The 20,172-nt window shown below is 37.4% G+C and overlaps 1 protein-coding gene across 1 annotated transcript; it reads left to right on the forward strand.

The window, feature by feature from the left end:
* Positions 1 to 11,993: 11,993 nt before the first annotated feature.
* Positions 11,994 to 13,868, forward strand: LOC102805351 (adenosine receptor A1-like). The gene has a single exon (XM_006819577.3). The coding sequence runs from the start codon at positions 11,994 to 11,996 to the stop codon at positions 12,996 to 12,998; it is 1,005 nt and encodes a 334-aa protein (XP_006819640.1). The 3' UTR covers positions 12,999 to 13,868.
* Positions 13,869 to 20,172: the final 6,304 nt, after the last annotated feature.

Below are 20,172 nucleotides of genomic sequence, written 5' to 3' on the forward strand. Positions count from 1 at the left end.
AGGGCCAATACAGACGCCGTCTTCTTTCATGCCATCCAGGCGACCGCGTTTCAACCTTGACTACAATCGCTGATGCCACAGATTTCCTCAGGGCATGTTTAATACATTTCTCTCCCAGCTTAGAAGCTTGTTGTAAAGTCGTGCAAATTCAATCATTTCACTCTTGTATAAACATGACATGCTTATGATTACTTTAAAAATGAATGTTCGTTGTACGTGATTGGGTAATCCATCAAAAAAGAGTTCCGTCATCGTACCTACTCACAATGTATTCATTTGCACGTCCTAATGTATAACACTGATCCCCGTATTCTATTAAGCCATGCAATCAAAAATGAGTCCAATCCCTGTATTAATACCGTCCCTTAGGGGTGTTATTATTCCCCTGGTGGCTGTCATCTGAGGTAAACAACCGCACGCTATCCTGTTACTGTTTAAACACGCATAGTCGCCCGCAGCGAGAGCCCCATTAATAGTCCATGCGTGTAAATTACATGTTTCCGCTTATCAAACGCCCTCAGTACTATCATCGCCCCTGTCGGCATTGCTGGATATCAGTGAGCTTCAGTAAGTTCCCACGTCCACTTCGTGCTGTTGGTATCAGGAAGAATTTGCTGCGTAGTGCTGTTAAATGTATCTGTTGTTTAACTCTTCGTTCCACATGCGTGTTCCGGAAAACAGAGGAAATATTTTTCAGGTAACCACGTCAATGATGATGCCTTCTTCAACATTTTCAATAGTTGTATGTGTATGTTGATACATTAGGGTCGCTATTTTACAGAGAACAGTGCCATGTGAATTTAATTGTACTCGAGAGGGGAAGAGAACACTTCCCTATAGCGAGTATTACACACCCGTGTTGTAAGTCTACGCAATATCACATCTCTTCCCTCGCGACATATTCTAATTAAGGTTGATATGATTGATTCGCGTCCACGATTGCTCAAATAGTCAACGCTTTTATTAGTCGAGATAATCTAGCGAACAGCGAATGTTTGAACTAGCAAAGTTATTTGTAAGTGGGGTTTTAATGTTCGGGGACAGTTTCGTGTTATCAGGCGAAGTACTGTTGCAACAGCTGCCGAGAGTCCGAGCTCACGTTTCAGCAAAGCGGCCGATCATGTGAATGGAACTCTTCCACCATGTCACGTGTAAGCATGGGCCGGATTTGGGATATATGTTTGTTTACAAAAAAGTCGCATCATGATGAAATTAAACATACGAGACAATTCGGTTGAAATATTGTATGTTGTTATTGCTTCAACATATGACATTATTCTTGGATTAGTCTTGTTGTATTTATTTTCATTCTGCTAGGGGGTTTACTATATTCCAAGAAGCGTAGGTATGTCTGGTATATAAGCGAACAATATTACTGCCGAGAAGAGGTGCGCATGCGTCGGATGGCATCAGCTGCGTTAGGCATCAACGTCACATGTACATGTACCATATATCCGCGATAAGTCAACCAAATTGTATTACCCATAGTGTTGTAAAAAAAAGCTAATCAATTTCCCTTGTCTTTGGACGTTTTTGCGTTACACTTCACTGTCGTCCTGAAGCTTTCTTTTTCAAAATCACACTCTCTCCCTTCACGGGAATATTTCACATGTTTTTCAAATCATTTTATTCCCGGCGGACCATTTAACATCCATTTCCGAAATACAATACCAGACCAACCCATCCACAGGCAATATTTTCAGTTTGCAAACCAACATTTGATTTAAATTTTGCGACTTTTTACATTCTTCCGCGGCGGACTGTGGCTCAACTCGGTCACAGAAAATGTGGATGCGTCAACATCAAGAGGGTTCAAGACGCTTCCGTTCAGAATTGAGTTATCAAACTTCATATTAACAAGAAACGCGCATGCTAGAGTTTCAAAGTTTTGAGTTTCGAAAAAAGAATAACACGAATTGAGGGGTCATTCCACATAGTTTCAAAATATACGACCGTGCTCACAAAACGGCAATGCCGAATGTTACGTGATAAATCGTGTAGTCATGACATTCGATAGAAATTCATCGTACTAAACGTGATAAAAACATATGTTTTAAACATGTTTGCGAAATACAAAAACAGCCCAGCGAATTCTCAGGCTTTAATATATTTTATTTTATTGTATTGTGTATAGAATAGTAAAATCCAGTTGCCTTATATATAAGACAGCCTGTCAAGTTAATGCGAGTAACTACGTCATCCACATCGGCGATAACGCTCGCTTTATTCGGGAATTAATGGATTTTTAAAGAGCGCAGTTGACAAAGATCGCCGTAAAATGATTTCGCATCTCAGATCACGCACTGCACAATTGAATAATAATAAACATCCGATATGGTACATGTCCTTAATGTTAATGTTCTGTGCGTAAATACACATATTTTAACTTTTGTTGAAGGAAACATGCACAATATTTTGAAAGCACTGTCTCGCTGAGAGAAAATGCCCGGATGATTGTTGAAACAGCCACTTCATGATGTCATCATAGTATTGCACTCTGGCGGTCATTTCGAATTTAATTCAAAAATGAATTAATGTATTGTAAATTTATTCTTTGGACTATCAAATAAGTTTGACATAAATTCCAGTGACGTGTCTATTTTTATAATTGTATATGCCTTATTCTGTTGGTGTCGACCCAGCAGATTTTACAGGATGTCACCGTTTCCCATGGCAACATTCTACGCGGTGTGACCAAGTCTTGCGATTTACAACTTTTTCTTTATAACAACAGTCTCTGTTATAATCGACGGATGACACTTTTCACCAAAATGTTGATTATCTCCGAATCAAGAGATATTCTCTCAATTTTTCATTCATTCATTCATTACGTTTTATTTTCGACAAATCTCTCCGTAAATAATCTAGCTGGTGTATGAACCACGTTAACATATCAGTAGACAGTCTCCCAATCAGGAGATGTATAAAAATGATCCGAAATAAACTTGAACGTAGATTTTATTGTGGAACTGTTTTAATTTAATCATCATAAGTTGCTCATCCTTGTGGGTTGTCAAACATTACCTCCGTAAGAGATTGCCCGCTGACCCACATTTGTTTCCCGATCTGGTGAATTCTCCGTTTCAGGGAAAAAGTGCCTTTCAGGCAGACTATTCCTACAATTCACGCCCATGATTATAAAATAAATTGCCGATGCGTTGAATCAGACTCGAGAACAAAATAATGAGAAGTGTCTGATTAAGTGTTTACCTCTTTGTAAAGGTCAAATTAAATATGTTATGATATATTGTTGGTATACATCTTTTTTGTTATATTAAATAGTAAGCGCACTGTCACGTTATATGTTTACATGTTTGCCAGCATGCGAATGTCAGATAACAAATATTGCTTACCAATCAGCATTGGCCTGTGATCTCTATAGCAACGTTGTCCGCAAGTTGTTTTATTAGCACAAACACGTATATTTAATATCAACAATAAAGAGCGACGCCGTAATTTAATTTATGGATGCGAACGACCGATTGTTGCGAAGGCATATAAAGCACTGTCAGCTTAACATGCAGAAGTGTTATATTGTGTGAATTATCCTAATTCGGTTCACAACGTTTAATGGCACAATAGTGGCGCTAAAACATGACATCAGTCATTTTTCATTTCAGGGTTGGACACATCACATTTTTTAGAAGACAGAACAAACACACAACACCGCAATTATTATAGTATAATATCAACATGTGTTTGAATTTTACTGCTATATAATGTCAAATATTATTAATGGGTTAAAATTTCTATGTATGTGTTTAAAATAATTGAGTTTTATTGCAGTAAAAGGTGAACACTAAATAAACACTCCATATCTTATCTGTACGCCTGAAAGCAGTATAAAATGTGTTGATACAATCAAACCACGATCCCGGTCACCATGTCACTAGTTCCCGGAGGTGTTGTCGATGTCTGTCGACTTTTAATCGTATACACTAATACACTTAGAACCCCGCGGGACCGTCTCTTCAATGTTGTTAATGTAGAGAAAACATGCGTATTCGTTTAAATATCAAAATTATTTATAAATTCCGGAAGTCTGTGACCATCCCTCGATGCACCCAAGACACACATAACCATTCTAGAACGCATACGTACATAACGGTAGATTCAGTCCATATAACGTTACGTGCACTATCTTGTGTAGTCAAGGTGGATGGATAGGCAATGAAATATAAATCACAAATAAAAAAAAATCGCTTCTCACAGTTGAGTCAGTTACTATTAATTACATCGCATGCGCGGGCATGTACGACTGCGCTGTTCCAGGACGATGTGAATTACGTCATCATGTTATTATTTACATCACGTACTAGTATATCATTTTCTTGACAGAACAACGATATTTCGTTAAAAGACATAATTATTTATCTTAAAAGTGTTCCTTTTCTTGAAGGTCGTGTATCATTTTTCAACGAATTCGAGCGGGTGTTTTTTTTTATTTTTTACTTGTTTATTACCACGTAAAATTGTGCTGTCTGATATTAAAATCTGCTAAAGACAGGCTTGCATAAATTAAAATACTACTCCCCATCCAATCGCGCATTTACAGGCGGGGGACACATTGGTGAAATATAATCTTTATTAAACGCCACTACCTAAAATTATAAAATATTAGACAAGATTTTCTATATTGTTCATAAATTGGGCATTTTATTATTTGCGATAAAATCACCGAAAAAAACAACAAAATAAATACACACATCATTATTTGCCACTTCCTTGTGTAAAATGAGTGCCATTTTTAGCCTTTCACTTGCCATTCAAGACTGTCCACCGAACAGGTTGTACGCGTTTCCCGATTGATAAATATATATATTAGTATAAGTATCCTAACGGAATACTGATCACGTTAGCGTAATTACAGACAGCATGGCGCATATTGAAGCAGGTACGTATAATTTCCTCTCCTAAAAACCCTTAAAAACAGGGGTTTAACATAGTTGTCCAGGACATTTTTTTATACCTGTTGTTAAAAGATATTTGTCCCGATCCAGAGGATTTTTAAAAAAAAATTTAATTGGGATATTTATCCCGGGATCGGGGGTTAGACTTAACTGAATCTTCGTTTAGTGGGCGGAGTCAAAATATCCCGACCGAGATATACTGTAGAACACGTTGAAATAGCTGCATCCAATGTTAGCGGATTTGACTCTTGGCATGAATTAACGGAATCTTAATTTAGCAAAGGAGTCGACTATCTCCTTGTGGGAATATACTTTCCGTTAAATTAGCTACATCTTGAATTAACAAAATTACAGATTAGCTAAATTAGCTAAAATGACATGCTAGCTAAGAAGACATATTTTACAGTATATGTCCGCGACGGTTAATCCTGACTGCTTGCCATACCGTTCTCCACTTGAAGTGCTATAAAGACCAAAAACGCCAATACATTGCCGATTTTATCTAATTTATGCAGTGCTCAAGAAATAGGAATAGACTGACCTTGAACTCGAAGCTCAATTTAAGATACTCAATGACAAATGTGCACTCATCCACCACCCCTCTAACAATTCTTTATAGGCCTTCTTCCCACTGCTAGTAGAAAAAAAGGCGCATGTAATTCTCTCTATTTTGAGAACTGTTGCAAGGGGTGGCATGTTTGTATTTCTGTTTTATTCAATATGATACCAGAATAGGCGAGCCTTAGGTTTGTGATTGAAGTTTTGGCGAAAACGAGCTCGTTTTAAAATGGCGGACTAATACATTTAGAGTGAGCAGTCACTTGAGACAACTTTTCTAATACCAGTGGAGACAACTGAAATCGACACAAGTATTATTCCATGGTTGTGAAAGTGTTCACATTGCATGAACCCGACATAATGTATATGGAGAAGATTAAGGTCAGACCAATAATTATTTTGAGGTGGGTAAGCTAGAAAATATAACATCTACACGAAAGAGGGGGGTTTGTGGTCTATCAACAAGTTGTCCTTCCCAGTATTTACCCGAAAATGTTAGTCCCCAACCTCAATATCGACACACCATTAAATTTTATCAACAGGTTCGTATCAATGTTTACAATAAATACAGTTCATGCCTTATCTGCAGGCTTTCAGCAGTGGACCAGCGGTCACCATAAACATTTACTGCTGCACTTAAGTAGAGAAGCTATCTTGAAAAACAGCGTGATTCAAAAACTTCGTTTCTATCATGCAGGTCCATGATCTTCTGGTTGATCGACATTTGAGCTGGTATGACAAGTTCTCTTAACGAAATGCCTCTGAGACTCCTTTTCTTTTAATCGCTATTAACGTTTTATTATTATATTGGATGCTTTTCAGGACTGTTCGCTTTGTTTACAATAGTGTAAACTACAGACGTTCAATGCCCGTGATTCAATTGTTCATTTCCAGACGAATGACTTACGTGACCTTAGCGCATTTATGCAATCATGTGACTGTAACTAACTAATTCAAAATGTGATAAATCGTTTGCTTACGTCGAATCATTATTAGGCCATTCCTGGCGTGTTCATTGAATGATGAGTAAGAAACCCTGCGTAAATAGTAGGTACATTTGATCATCACTTGCTGAAAACAACATTTTGTAAGACTGTTGAACATTACTCCCAGGGCATTGCTCCGATATCCGCATAAATTCATCATAACACGTGGTTTATTTATCCAATTATGTGCTCATTTACCTTATCATGTGGTAGATTCACAATTATATTAAGTTGTGCATGTTATGTTCTAGTATTGCATTCATCATGTCACGTAGTGTATTATCATGTTATTTAGTACATTTACCACGTCATGTAGTGAATTTATATTATGCTGTGCACTCACCATGTTATGTTGTGCATTTATCCTATTATCCCGTGCATTCACCATGTTATCTCAGAAATGCCTGGACCAATCACAATCAAACTTCACACATACATCATACATGATATCATACATATGCACGTCAATTTGTTTCACGATCTGATTCAAGATGGCCGAATGGCGGCCATTTTTCGGCTGTTTACAGTGGATTTTCTTCAAAATTGGTATATACGTTAGACATCATATGACCTTGATGCACATCATTTTGTTTTTCAGATAAGATTCAAAATGGTCGACTGGTGGCCATTTTGTTTTATTGAATGTGGTTCTAGTGCCATATCTCTGACTTGCTTTGACTGATTATGTTCAAATTTTAAATATTGATTATAGATCATGTCATAGTAATACAGACATATTGGTTTGACGATCCTATTCAAAATTGCCGAATGGTGGTCATTTTTGTGCTAAAAAATCATCAAATATCAAGCATTTTTGGCATTTATGGATGGATTTTGTTCAAACTTGATAAATGCATTAGACATTACGGGTTCCTGATGCACATCATTTTATTTTTCAGATTGGATTCAAAATGGCTGACTGGTGGCCATTTTGTTTTAATGGTTGGGCTTCTAGAGCCATATCTCTTAAATGCTTTGACTGATTATATTCAAATTTTATATATTTGTTATACATCATGATATATATATATATATTCAAAATGGCTGATTTTGAATGCTGTCCTAGAGTAATATCTCTCAATATGGACAAGTACTTGATGATCAGATACAAATGTCAATCATTTTAATGTTAAAAAATCATATTCCTGACATGGTTATATTCCAGCTATATTACTATAAAAAAAAACTATATATCTTAAATTCGATAACTAACGGGGGCTGTGCCATGCATGGCTTGTAATATTATGCTGTGCACTTACCATGTGTATACATTAATTTCAGCTTCGAACAATCTTGTCAAATATATTTCGATATGCAAATTTCTAATGGTTAAATGCAAAGTTATAATAACAAACACCACTTCCAAGAGATATTGAAATGTTCAGTAGACAGTCTATAAGGAGATAGCGGTTGTCATGGTCAGTTTATTTCGGCACCGGCTTTTAAAAGTGTCCTGGGACGAGCCAAATATGGATAGTTCTTGTTTCAACTCCGTGAATATTAAATATTCATGTAACCACACTTCTCCACTTATATCTCTAGAACCACTTAATATCAACCGTCTTCTTGATTAATATAATAGCCATCATCTATATATTACCCATGACTACATCGCCCTCTGCATGTGAGAGTTCTTTATCAACCTTTCTTGATTTTTTGCACGATCGATTCAATGCTACAACAGTTGTGTAAGCTTTTATTTTTAAAATAGTTTTCATACTGCATAATCTATAATACTAGTAATCGACAACCTGTAACCTAATCTGCAACTTGACCTGTAACCTGCGTTTTGATGCCACAGTTCCGTGTATCCAAGGGTTAATTATTGTTTAGGTCAATTTCTCTATCGATTGCACCGCTGATTCTATAAATATAACATAGTAAATTCATATTCATAATTCGTTGTTTGATGTTATGATATTCTTTATACGAAGAAAATATGTCTGTCAAAACCGACATTCGGGATCGGTTACGTGGGTGTCTGCATTTCCGGTTTTTGACCTTTCTATCATAATGACAGAATGTCATAGGTCATAGCTCGATGACCACTGCTCTGTCGGCAAGCTCTGCCTTTTTTGCGCGATTTTTCGCATCACACCTCTTGATGATGGGTCATGGTCAACACCCGGAAGTCAACACCCGGAAGTCAACAACCTCGCATTGCTCACGCAATCGAATGCGATCGACTGTCATCGAGAGCCCAATCGTTATAAGTTCTGCATCCGTCATGCCACAGACAGAGAGACTGCTGTCTTGTCATCACGTCCTAATTTGTAGGTCAGTTTTTTTTTAAATCTGCAAATTTTGCTAATAATGTACTCAATTCTCACGCACTGTGACTTGTATGCTTTGATTAATGCGAAGTCAGCTTGAAAGATAGCGCGCAGTGGCGCAAGGGCAATTTTACAGCTCCATAAAATATTCACTACCGTATTACATTTACGACTCAACCCTAACCTTATGAATGAATTGCATAATATGATATATAATGTACTACATGTTTTCCACCGTAGAGGGTGGGTAGGAGGGCAACAGAGGGAAAGAACAACATATTAAGAAAAAATATAGCCTTCCCCTATTTAGCCCGCACCCTTGTAGGAAGCTTTGATAGGTGCATAATACCATGGTAAATGGACCAAACACTGATAAATGCGCTACATAACATGATGAATGCACCACATCATATAATAAATGCACTACATGACATGATGAATGCACCACATAATGAATGCACAAGATAACACTGTAAATGCACCACACACTGATAAATGCGCTACATAACACGGTGAACGCAAAATACAACATGGTAAATGTACCACATCATATAATACATGCACTAAATGACATGATGAATGTACAGCATAACATGGTGAAAGCACAACATAACACGGGGAATGCATTACATAACATGAATTCACCACATAATAAATGCACAACATAACATGGTGACCGCACAACATCACACTGTAAATGCACCACCCACTGATAAATGCAGTACATAACATGGTAAATGCACCACATAATATGGCCAATGCACTATATGATATGACGAATGTACCGCATAATATAGCATTGTACTATAATTTCACAAGTTTTGCACACGTTGTGCCAAAGAGAGACTGTTGTCATGTCAGGTACAACTTTTAGGTCGATTAGTTTGAATCTGGAAATTTTACAGTAATGTACCAAATTCTTTTGCATAAATGGTCGCAGTTTATGAACATCGATTACCATTCCCTTCAACCTATTACGGCTGAGAATCATAGTTCCATTGCAATATCTATGCGATGCATTGGTAACATAATTAATCATTTTATAAACAAAGATGGAACTGCATAGCATAAAGATGGAACTGCATAACATAAAGATGGAACTGCATAGCATAAAGATGGAACTGCATAGCATAAAGATGGAACTGCATAGCATAAAGATGGAACTGCATAGCATAAAGATGGAACTGCATAGCATAAAGATGGAACTGCATAACATAAAGATGGAACTGCATAGCATAAAGATGGAACTGCATAGCATAAAGATGGAACTGCATAACATAAAGATGGAACTGCATAACATAAAGATGGAACTGCATAACATAAAGATGGAACTGCATAGCATAAAGATGGAACTGCATAACATAAAGATGGAACTGCATAGCATAAAGATGGAACTGCATAACATAAAGATGGAACTGCATAGCATAAAGATGGAACTGCATAACATAAAGATGGAACTGCATAACATAAAGATGGAACTGCATAACATAAAGATGGAACTGCATAACTTAACAATGAGATTGCATAAGATGGGATTAACTGCATAACACAGAAGGAACATAATGTGAAGACGGAGCTACATAACATAAATACGGAACCGTATAAAATAATAATATTTAACTATGTAATCAAAAATTAAAAAATCCCAGTGGTATATTCAAAAATACTTCCATGATCTCATCTCATATACAAATTAACACGAATATGGCACATTTATATATATATATATATATGCTGATTCTTTAGCTTTATCGATGTAGATGCTGTGTACTTCCGTTTTAGTATTGCCATTCAATGCAGATGGTTTCAAATCTCGTTCGGCTATTCAAATACTAGTAGTTTCCCCTCTGATAAGCTGTAATTGTAGAAGAGGTCACGGGTTTACAGTAAACTGGATAGATATAACGCGAGTGTTGACTGCATTGCAATATCAACGGCTTTATTATTGTTTACTCTGTCTTTGGTCTATTTTGGCAGATACAGCGTGTATTAAAACATAGCGACCTCTATGTACAGATGTGCATGTTTTTTCCAATATTTTTTTTCACTTGTAGAGCTAACCCATACAAGATTTCAAAGCCATGCATGTGAGCATACAGACAAGTACTTGTAATTATAATATGCAGTCGGGCTCCGTTTCGTATTTTTTAGGGCCAGTATCTTCAAATTAATTTTACCGGGTATATTTTTTTGCATTAGTTCAAGTAGATAATGTGTTTCTTTATGATTGTATACAGTGACTGCTTAATATTTTTGCTCAGTTTCTCAATGTCAATTCTGATATAATGTTATATCTTAATTTGAACATGTATTTTATTTAGTAATATATACATATAGAGCGTTTAATCATTAGTGTTTCATGCAACACACGATCCTTTATTCCGCCCTCGTACGGCAAGACTGAATTAATAACATTAGACAATCGCTAGGTGGAGATAATATCTCAACACTACGATAAACACTTTACCTTTTCCGACATTGTGGAATTCTTTAATTTTTTGAAAGAAAATAATAAAATTACCCCATTTCGGCTAAAACTTTTTGAAATGTGCTAGGAAAAAAATATGATTGAATGTATTGCATATTGAAACCAGTAATTTGTATATTATTTTTTGATCACATGTGAACATTTGAAAAAGTAGAGTTTTCACTATTCTCATTTTTTCATAGTTAACATCTTGAGATATATATACAATATCGTTTGATATTATATAATAGACATGTTTTTTATGCTCCCGTCACATTTTGGTACTTATTGATATCGTGAATCAAACGGCGGACCATTCCAACGGACCATTTTAGGGCGGGCTACAATATTTCATTGTCAAGTCATATATATTTAGTATTTAAGCCATAAGATGACTAGATACGACCTAAAAGCAGAAAGATTTGACAGCGTACGTACTCGAATAAATGACAGATTTGATCTTGTACGCGGACAAAATGGCAGTTTTGATAAAACACTCGGACGCAATGGCTGATTTGAAGACATACTCAAACTAAATGGTAGAGTTGATGACATACTCAAACTAAATGGTAGAGTTGATGACATACTCTAAAGGTTCATGTCACTTATTTCAGAATGTTTCACTAATGTAAACAACATGAATGCCCGCGAATACAGTTGGGGACTGCATTTCTCACGTTTCATTGATAAACCATAACATTTAAAAAAAAGAGATATGTAATTTGGCGCGGAATTCTCGTTATCTGCATATATTTGTATGTTCGTAACTGAATCTGACTTTTACTTTACCATTTTAGCCATGGTAGAATTCAAAGAAAACTCCACTGGTTACGACGTCAACTACACAGCGCCACCTACAGGCTACCCGGGACCGATTATTTCAATGCCTGGAGTTGTTGTCTTAGCAACGGCAAGTGTCGCTGTTTCCTTGATTAATATTCTGGTGATCACGGCTGTTGTAGTCAACAGGAACTTGCATTCGGCTTCGAACTATTTTTATGCCAGCCTAACAATAGCGGGTGTTTTTATTGGGTTAATTACTATTCCAATAAACACGTGGTTATTTGCGACATTTCCGGTCAGTCAGACGTATTGGACGTGCACAGGCATGACGTTTATGCAAATGGTCGGACTGATGAGCTTTGTCCTTAATATGCTTGTTACGTCATTCGACAAGTACTACCAACTGGTCCACCCTTTCAGCTACCAGAAAGTTATGACGTCTCGGAAAGCCGTGATCACGTCATCAGTCACGTGGGGCATAGCGCTTTTGTACAGCTCTGCTCCTCTTCTTGGATGGAACAACGTCGCCCTCAATCGGCAAACATCCGGGTGCTTGTTCCGTTACGTGGCAACCTTTGAATATATTTGTTTAACGCACTACGGTATTGTCGTCCCGTGCACCGTCGCCATTGTCTATTTCAACTCAAAGATTATATGCGTGGCAAAACAGGAAGCCAGAAAGATTCGCGCTCAGAAAGTGTCTGTGACTCGACGAAATGATTTTCGAACCGGACGAAAAAGCACGGTGGCGCTGTTGATCATGTTGGGAATGTTACTGGTCGGGTGGTTACCATTTCTTGTGGTAGTACAGGTATCGGCGATGTGTCAACATTGTGTAACTGATAGCTCCATCTCAGGACTCGCATTACTGGCTCTCGCGAGTACGGCCATTGGACCGATGACGTACGGACTTCGTCAGGAAGATTATAGAAAAACTATGGAACAAATTCTAATTAAGCTTTTTTGTGGGTGGTATTGTAGGACGCCCCCAATAGGTCAAAGAACCCCATCTAATGTATAGTAGGTTGATTTCTAGTTCAGGATATTTACCGAAATTACAGAATATTCAGGCTGAAAAAATAAGCTCTCGAAATTGTGACACCAACAGAACAATGCTTTGGAAATCCACACATTTCGAGTGTTCCGAACAAAGCATTTAGCATCTTATGGAATCTGACACTGACAATGCCAACCTTGACCTGAAGAATACTAGTACTTATACTGCTTGTATTGCCCATTATTGACGAAAAGTTTAATATATATATTACGTGAACTCCACCTGTATGTTTAGCGATTTAGCTAAATAAAGACAACATTTACATTTGTGAATCTGAATGACGTCAGTGGTGAAAGCGTCACGTAATCACGGGACCCCCAGTGTTTCATACTCTTTGATATTTAATTATTTATACATTTACGACAGTGAGCATCAGAAATATAAACAAATAAATACGCTTCAATTTCGCATCTTCATATCACGTTTTATGGTTGGCATCTAAGTGGACTGATGCCCATGGAACATATTAAGAGCCAGTGTGTGTGGCTTGAAGGCTAGACCTTGGTTCAGCAGAAATTTGTGTTGCTTGCGAAAGTAGTAACAAGTTTGTTTACTTTTTTTGTCGTGACAGTTTTTTTTTTACAGAGATAACCTCCATTTTCAATCACACAACCTGATAAAGATTGACAACAATCCAATATGTTTACACTGCGTGAATCTGACTCGAGACTGTTTATCAGATGATGTGATTGAAAGAGCTAATTTCCATGAAAAAGTAAACGAATGGCTTACTTCCTCGATGAGCCGTACTAGTTCGTGTTTGGGCATCGGTTTTCCGAGGCGTGTGACCTTATGTATGTCAAATAAAAATAAAGTTGATGATACAAATATAAAGTATGTTGTTTAATCGATTAGGTATGGCGTTCATGCAAGAATTGATTAATTCGTAACATATCATTAAACATATTGATTACGCCTGACACGAATGGCCGCCGTAATCTCGCTGAGAGCGAGAAATCCACTACACTTGTTATGCTTCTCAAACAGTGTTCCATTTTTGTTCGTCATCATTTCCACTCTTCTCCAGGCTAATGTAACCATGGTAATTAGAACATTGAACACGATGACGAATGAAAATGGGACACTCATTTTGTGGCGGAAAAAAGTCACGTGGTTCTCCTTCTCACAACGAGATCTCGCCAGCCAGTTAGTAAAAAGATGATAACATTTCTATAACTTTTACATTACGATTTTGTCTCATACTGTTAAAAATTACGGTTACAAATTATATGTAGAATATAAGCTGATGATTATGCTTTCATCAATGAGTTTCTTCCTGAAAATGTTGAAAAGTCGAGAAGTTGAGTACTTGTGTCTAAATCAATAATTATGCAAGACAATTAGAAACATTATTATGCATTGGGTATGCATTAGGTCGAATGTTCACAAAAATACGCAAGAAACTCTGCGTCGTGACCCCGATAAGCAGCCAATCCGTGTGCGACTGTGTGCGTGCTGACCCCTGAACTCTGCATCGTGACCTCGATAAGCAGCCCATCCTGGTGTGGATAACAAACGTTCCCGTAAAACGAATCAGAATAATCCACAAATATTTCATGAGAACCAGCGTTGTTAATAACTAATTTAGTAATTTCGTTGAGTTATATGATTATTGGTTACCTGTAACCCGGTTATTCATCTAAGAAATTTTCACGAGATCATTAGTACTGAACTTTCGCACAGAAACTCAGGACAAGAAAGGACTACGTGTTGAGCTACTCGTCTTTGGTTATTTCACGAAATTATAAAAGGAGGTTACTAGAGCACAAAAACAAAAACAACAGCCAAGTTTTCAGTCAACGAAATACAGGAATCTTCCCTATTTTATTATGCATACGCGTGAACGTCTTACACTATCACAGGAATTTACAGCCTAACACTACGGTGCTATTTTAATCGAAATTAAAGAAGACGGTTCCGAATAACCTCGTTCAAGAAAGAGCCACGAGACTTGTTTTTATTTTCCAAATAATGTTTTATTTTCTGCCGCCATCACGTTCAAATATCACGGTTACACCAGTCAACAGCACAGTGGATATGATGACTGTAGAAAATAAAAACGCTACAGCAACGGAAACACAGACGTGCAGATTTGCCGGTTAGAACGTTCGATAAAAGCAGTCAGATCTGTTGCAAAATGTGCACGTGACACGTCTGTTTAGACAAAACTCAATCTGACTAAATGCTGCGCCTTTGTAGTTTAGTAACATTGAGGTCTTGGGTACATGTTTCGCAGGGCAGCTGGAAGACGTACACCACTTTCATGACGACGGGGATTGGAGATGCGCAAATAGTGGGATTTGTTTATAACTTGAATGTAGTTGTCACACGCAACGTAATATTACCGTAATTGGTATAGTACAGGTGTGATGGTTCAAATACCAAAATGGCAACAGTAACAAAAAGACTTCCCTGGCAGCGATGATAACATACGAACACGGAGCCAACAGATGAGGTTTCAACTGGTACTGGTATTATTATACTCTGCAAACATCAAGTACAATAACGAGGTAAAACTTCACTACTCCAATAACTAGATATTTAAACTCCAATACAATTCAACGAGATCTCCGATCTGATCTCAGTGCTGAACAACTCCTCTATATATATATACCCATACTGTCTATAAATAGACCATTACATCAGCATACATAACGAGTCTGGAACTTACTACAGATTTCTAGAATGTTCCATTACCTTCTATTGCCTCCTAAAGTGTTCTATTACCTATTCAACCAGTTCCTAAAAAAAATATAGAATATTCCACCCAGACACAGTACGGTTCTAGAACATTCTCAGTGACACGGAAGTGGTAAATAAGTCGTATACGACAGTAGTTATGCTGTAGACCATAATCTGAAAAGACTGGGAACTTTCCTTGTACGGGCAGACATTTGAGATGGACATTTCCATGATACTTTATACGATGCGAGTGCACACACGACTGTGACTCCTGAAATCAGACGTCTGGAAAACAGTGTGTTCGATAATTACATCGATGTCTTCATTGCAAGCAGCAACTGAAATGTGGAACTTAAAAAAACATAATTAACGCATTTCTGTCAATGGAAATGAGAGCATGCATTTCTTCCCACCGCTTGGTAATCGAATATATAATTGTGGCCGGTACGCACACCATACGGTTATCTAAACAATTCCGAGTGAAAGATGAATGAAATCAATCAATTGCCGACTGTTTGAAATGTTAAGTAATTGGCTTTAAATATTGGATTCATTGATGCTTTACTATGGCAACCAAACAAATATGCCCCTTCGTTTTGTTTCCATATTGTTAAATTCACCAAACGCTCTATACGTACCTAAATATTGATCAGTTCAACAATCCCGTATCAATATGGCTCTAAACAGTATATTGATATGTCAATTATGTGCCTTGCTGCTGCTTTGGGTATGTGTGTATGATAAATAAATATACAAGCCGGTAGGCTGGTTGGCGATCCGCTCCGCTCAAAAAACAAGCAATATGTTTTCGGCTGTTGCCATGGTAGGACATGGACTTGAAGCTAACGTCGGTTTATAACTAAAACGGGCACCGTATACAAAGTTCGTAAAAAAACACTCAGTCTTTAGAAGTCTATTTTATTACTAGGACGTATTCTGCTGTTAAATTTATCATTTCCAACCGTTTTGCGATAGTATTTTCTAGATTGCAGGCAGCATTTACAGTTCATTCAAAGTTGCGTTGGGATTACGTTGATACAGTGTAACAGTGTCGTAATAAATTTGGGGCGAAAGTATTCCAATTAGTGACGGTATGACCTGCCTGTCAAGTATGAGCAAAATCAGCCAAGCGCGAAGCTATCCCCAAAACAGTTTTTTTTTGGCTGTTGCTATGGCAACGGTGGGCCACAATTTTTTCCTAATAACTAGGTTGAAGGTGTGACTTACCTGCCAAGTTTGAGCGAAATTGGCCAAGCCAAAAAAATCACAGAAGAAATAATACGTGAAAACACTGGAAATCACACAGACACACAAAGCCACAAAAAAGCGATTATAAGGGCAATCCTAGCGGAGCGGATCACCAATAGTTAGTAATCAACACATGTAAGTAGAGAAGCAAATACTAGCGTTTGCTCCATGTCACTGGAATTGGATAATGATATCAAAAAAAAAACAAATTCTATATTTAGAAGTCAGTTTTCACACGACAACGATTTGGTTGGGTATAATACCAAGGTAAGTTTGAATCAACATTATATTCCAGACACACACTTTAAATAAGAAGAGTCTCAAATTGTCACAACCTGCTTATCGCAATTGAGATGGCCACCCACGGAACTCACATTGGACAGGGTTTTTTTTTTACTGCTAGAATGGGGCAGACAAGACAATATTACTGGAAATAAAATACACATATACTAAAATATCGAGCTAAAGCTCCTGGCTTTAATACCTCTACAAATAATTACAAGAAATAAAGCACAGAAAAATACAATGAATAGAGTCACTAAAATAGGGGATTGCTTAGGGAAGTGTGCATTGGTGATAACTCACAGTTTCAGGATGTAATAATGGACGACAGCCAATGGCGTCTGCAACACAACAAAGAAATACAGGATTCTTGCTTGCAGAGGAACGCTGGTATTCTGGAGGGCAACACTGGAAGCAGGAGATCGCAGAGCAGTTCATACAAGTCTCACGGAACGATGGTTGTAGCCTGTATTACTTGTCATACAATATCGTAGCAGCATACACTGGATACCAAGTTGAAATGATGGACTCCAACTGTCCTGAGTCTGTCCAATTTATAGACATGATTTAGTGTCACCACCTGGGTTCCCACATCAGCCAATCAGAATGTGATCTTGCTAGTAGCTGTGTCACGTAGGCAACTCAGTGGATCATAAACATCTTTTGTTATTCAAATAACAGCACACCTGGTAGATTCCTATTCTCCTTCCAAAGTTGAAAACAAGTATGACCTGTCAATCACCTTAAGGCCTTTATTACAGTTATAACAATGCACACCGTTTCTTCCCATGATTCCATGCACAATTCCATTTTCAGGGTTTTAGGTAATATGACAAAAACATAAAATAAAGGATGCTGACACCGATCAAAAGTTTCAGTTTCAATCGAGACGGAGACGAGCTTAGTACCGCTACCAGAACTTCCGAGTACTAACATCCACACAATGAAAATCATCGTCGTACGTCTCAAAACTAGAATGAACCCTTACTATCAAGTAAGTATTGTTTGAACTGTAAATTCGTTCAGTTCTGTAAAAGTTACATTGACGTTTAATCTATTAAATGGTTGAAATCAATATATACGGCTCGATCTTTTGATGTTTATCAAATCGTGGAAGGTACTAACGGATTAATACCTTCCATGATCAAATCAATTGTTGATATGACTGCGCCATCTACGTCTAGACATATTTGCCGCATCCCATAACCTTCGACTGCAAGTGTGCGTGTCCAACCCCACTATTACCCTAACCACAGTCCCTCTACAGAGGATAGAGGGACTGTGCCCTAACTAATATACACCTACCGAACGGTAAAACCAACTCCATCTAACAATCCCAAGCCAGGCAAACCCAACTCTTTGTAATATACCACATACTCTTCAAACGTGCATTGACCAATGTGTTGGAACAAATCAGTGTCATAGCGTATCACGCCACTGTTGAAATGCGCTACACTTATGTTGACAGCAAGCCCCACTTTTCAAATGCATTTTCGTCTTTGAGGTTCACATATCATTTGTTTGCACATTATTTGTTTGTGAATGCTCTGAGACTGATCACTCCCCACTGTGTAGCACATGCATTTGTTTACCACTGTACACACGCACGCTTTATAGGGATTATCGTGCAAAATATTGTTGTGTTGTGCAGACACAACAAACAAAGCAGCACCAATGCATTTATGTGAATAAATGTACATTGTCCCATGAATTGTGTTAATGTTAATTGTACTTATTGAAAACTATTGAATTTAGATTAGACGATGGGTATTTCAACGAATTTACTTATTTAACAGTTTGGGTGATGTTCAATGAACCACAAGTAAAGTAGTTTTGTTACCTATCCTAGACGTTCGTATGGGCCATCACTAAATCGCGCTTTGTTAAATTATATTTGTGAATATTAAATTCAATCGCAGTATATAGAAATGAAATTAAATTGCAATCCTATATAGAAATGCGATTTAATTGCATTTCAATTATATATGATCACAGGACTACGGCAACCTCTCCCAATTGATCCCAATTTGATATCTTTAATGGTGTCGGGAAGGTTGAACCTTCGCTTGAACTCTCTGGATGGCATTTGATATTTGAACACATCTTGCCCCAACCTTGGACGGAAACTTCCTTCATACAAACAGTTTCATACTACTGTACACTACTTACTGTTTCTTTGAAAACTGAATTCAGGTATTTGTCCACAATACATTTTTTTAATGTTACCAACCCTTACATATCGAGTAAAACCTCTTCATTCTAAATCTTCCGTCGTATTTTCAACAACTGCTGACTAGTTATAACAAGAAACCTCTTTTGAACTTTTTGGGTGGGGTAAGCCGAACTCATATTTAATGTTTGCTAACTAGCGATGCGAAGGTGCGGCGTGGTTCACAAACAAAACTTTCGCTTGAAAGCACAAAATGAAAAAGGAACCACCGGCTTTACAAACGCACACACATACGAACAAACACAAAACGTGAGCTTATATTCAGTAGTAATGAAAAGGAGTATATTCTATATATAGATTAGTGAAAATAGTGAACATACGTTTTATAATGAAATGTAAATCTACTACATTGTAATTTATTCGACGCAATTGTACTGGGGAATATGTAGCAAGCACACATGAATACGTTTTTTCAAACAACCTGACGTTTCCTTACAGTGTGGATAAAATGGCGACCGCAGTATTCCAACCACTTTTTTCTGACGCCTCAACTCTACTCGGTAAGGTTGCATATGTTGCATATTTTAATAAATATGCCCTCTGTCTCTACTATTAAGCACACAATATGTATGACTCGAAATTTCGCCATGTCTTGGTTAACAACAAAATGCAGAAAATTAATTGCCTGATCACGTAAAATGCTGTATAAATTCGGTTCAGAAACTCTCTCTTTCTTTCGCTTCATAGTTGTATCTG

This window comes from Saccoglossus kowalevskii, chromosome 22 (genome assembly GCF_978046115.1).
Source record: "Saccoglossus kowalevskii chromosome 22, keSacKowa6.1, whole genome shotgun sequence".
NCBI lineage: Eukaryota > Metazoa > Hemichordata > Enteropneusta > Harrimaniidae > Saccoglossus > Saccoglossus kowalevskii.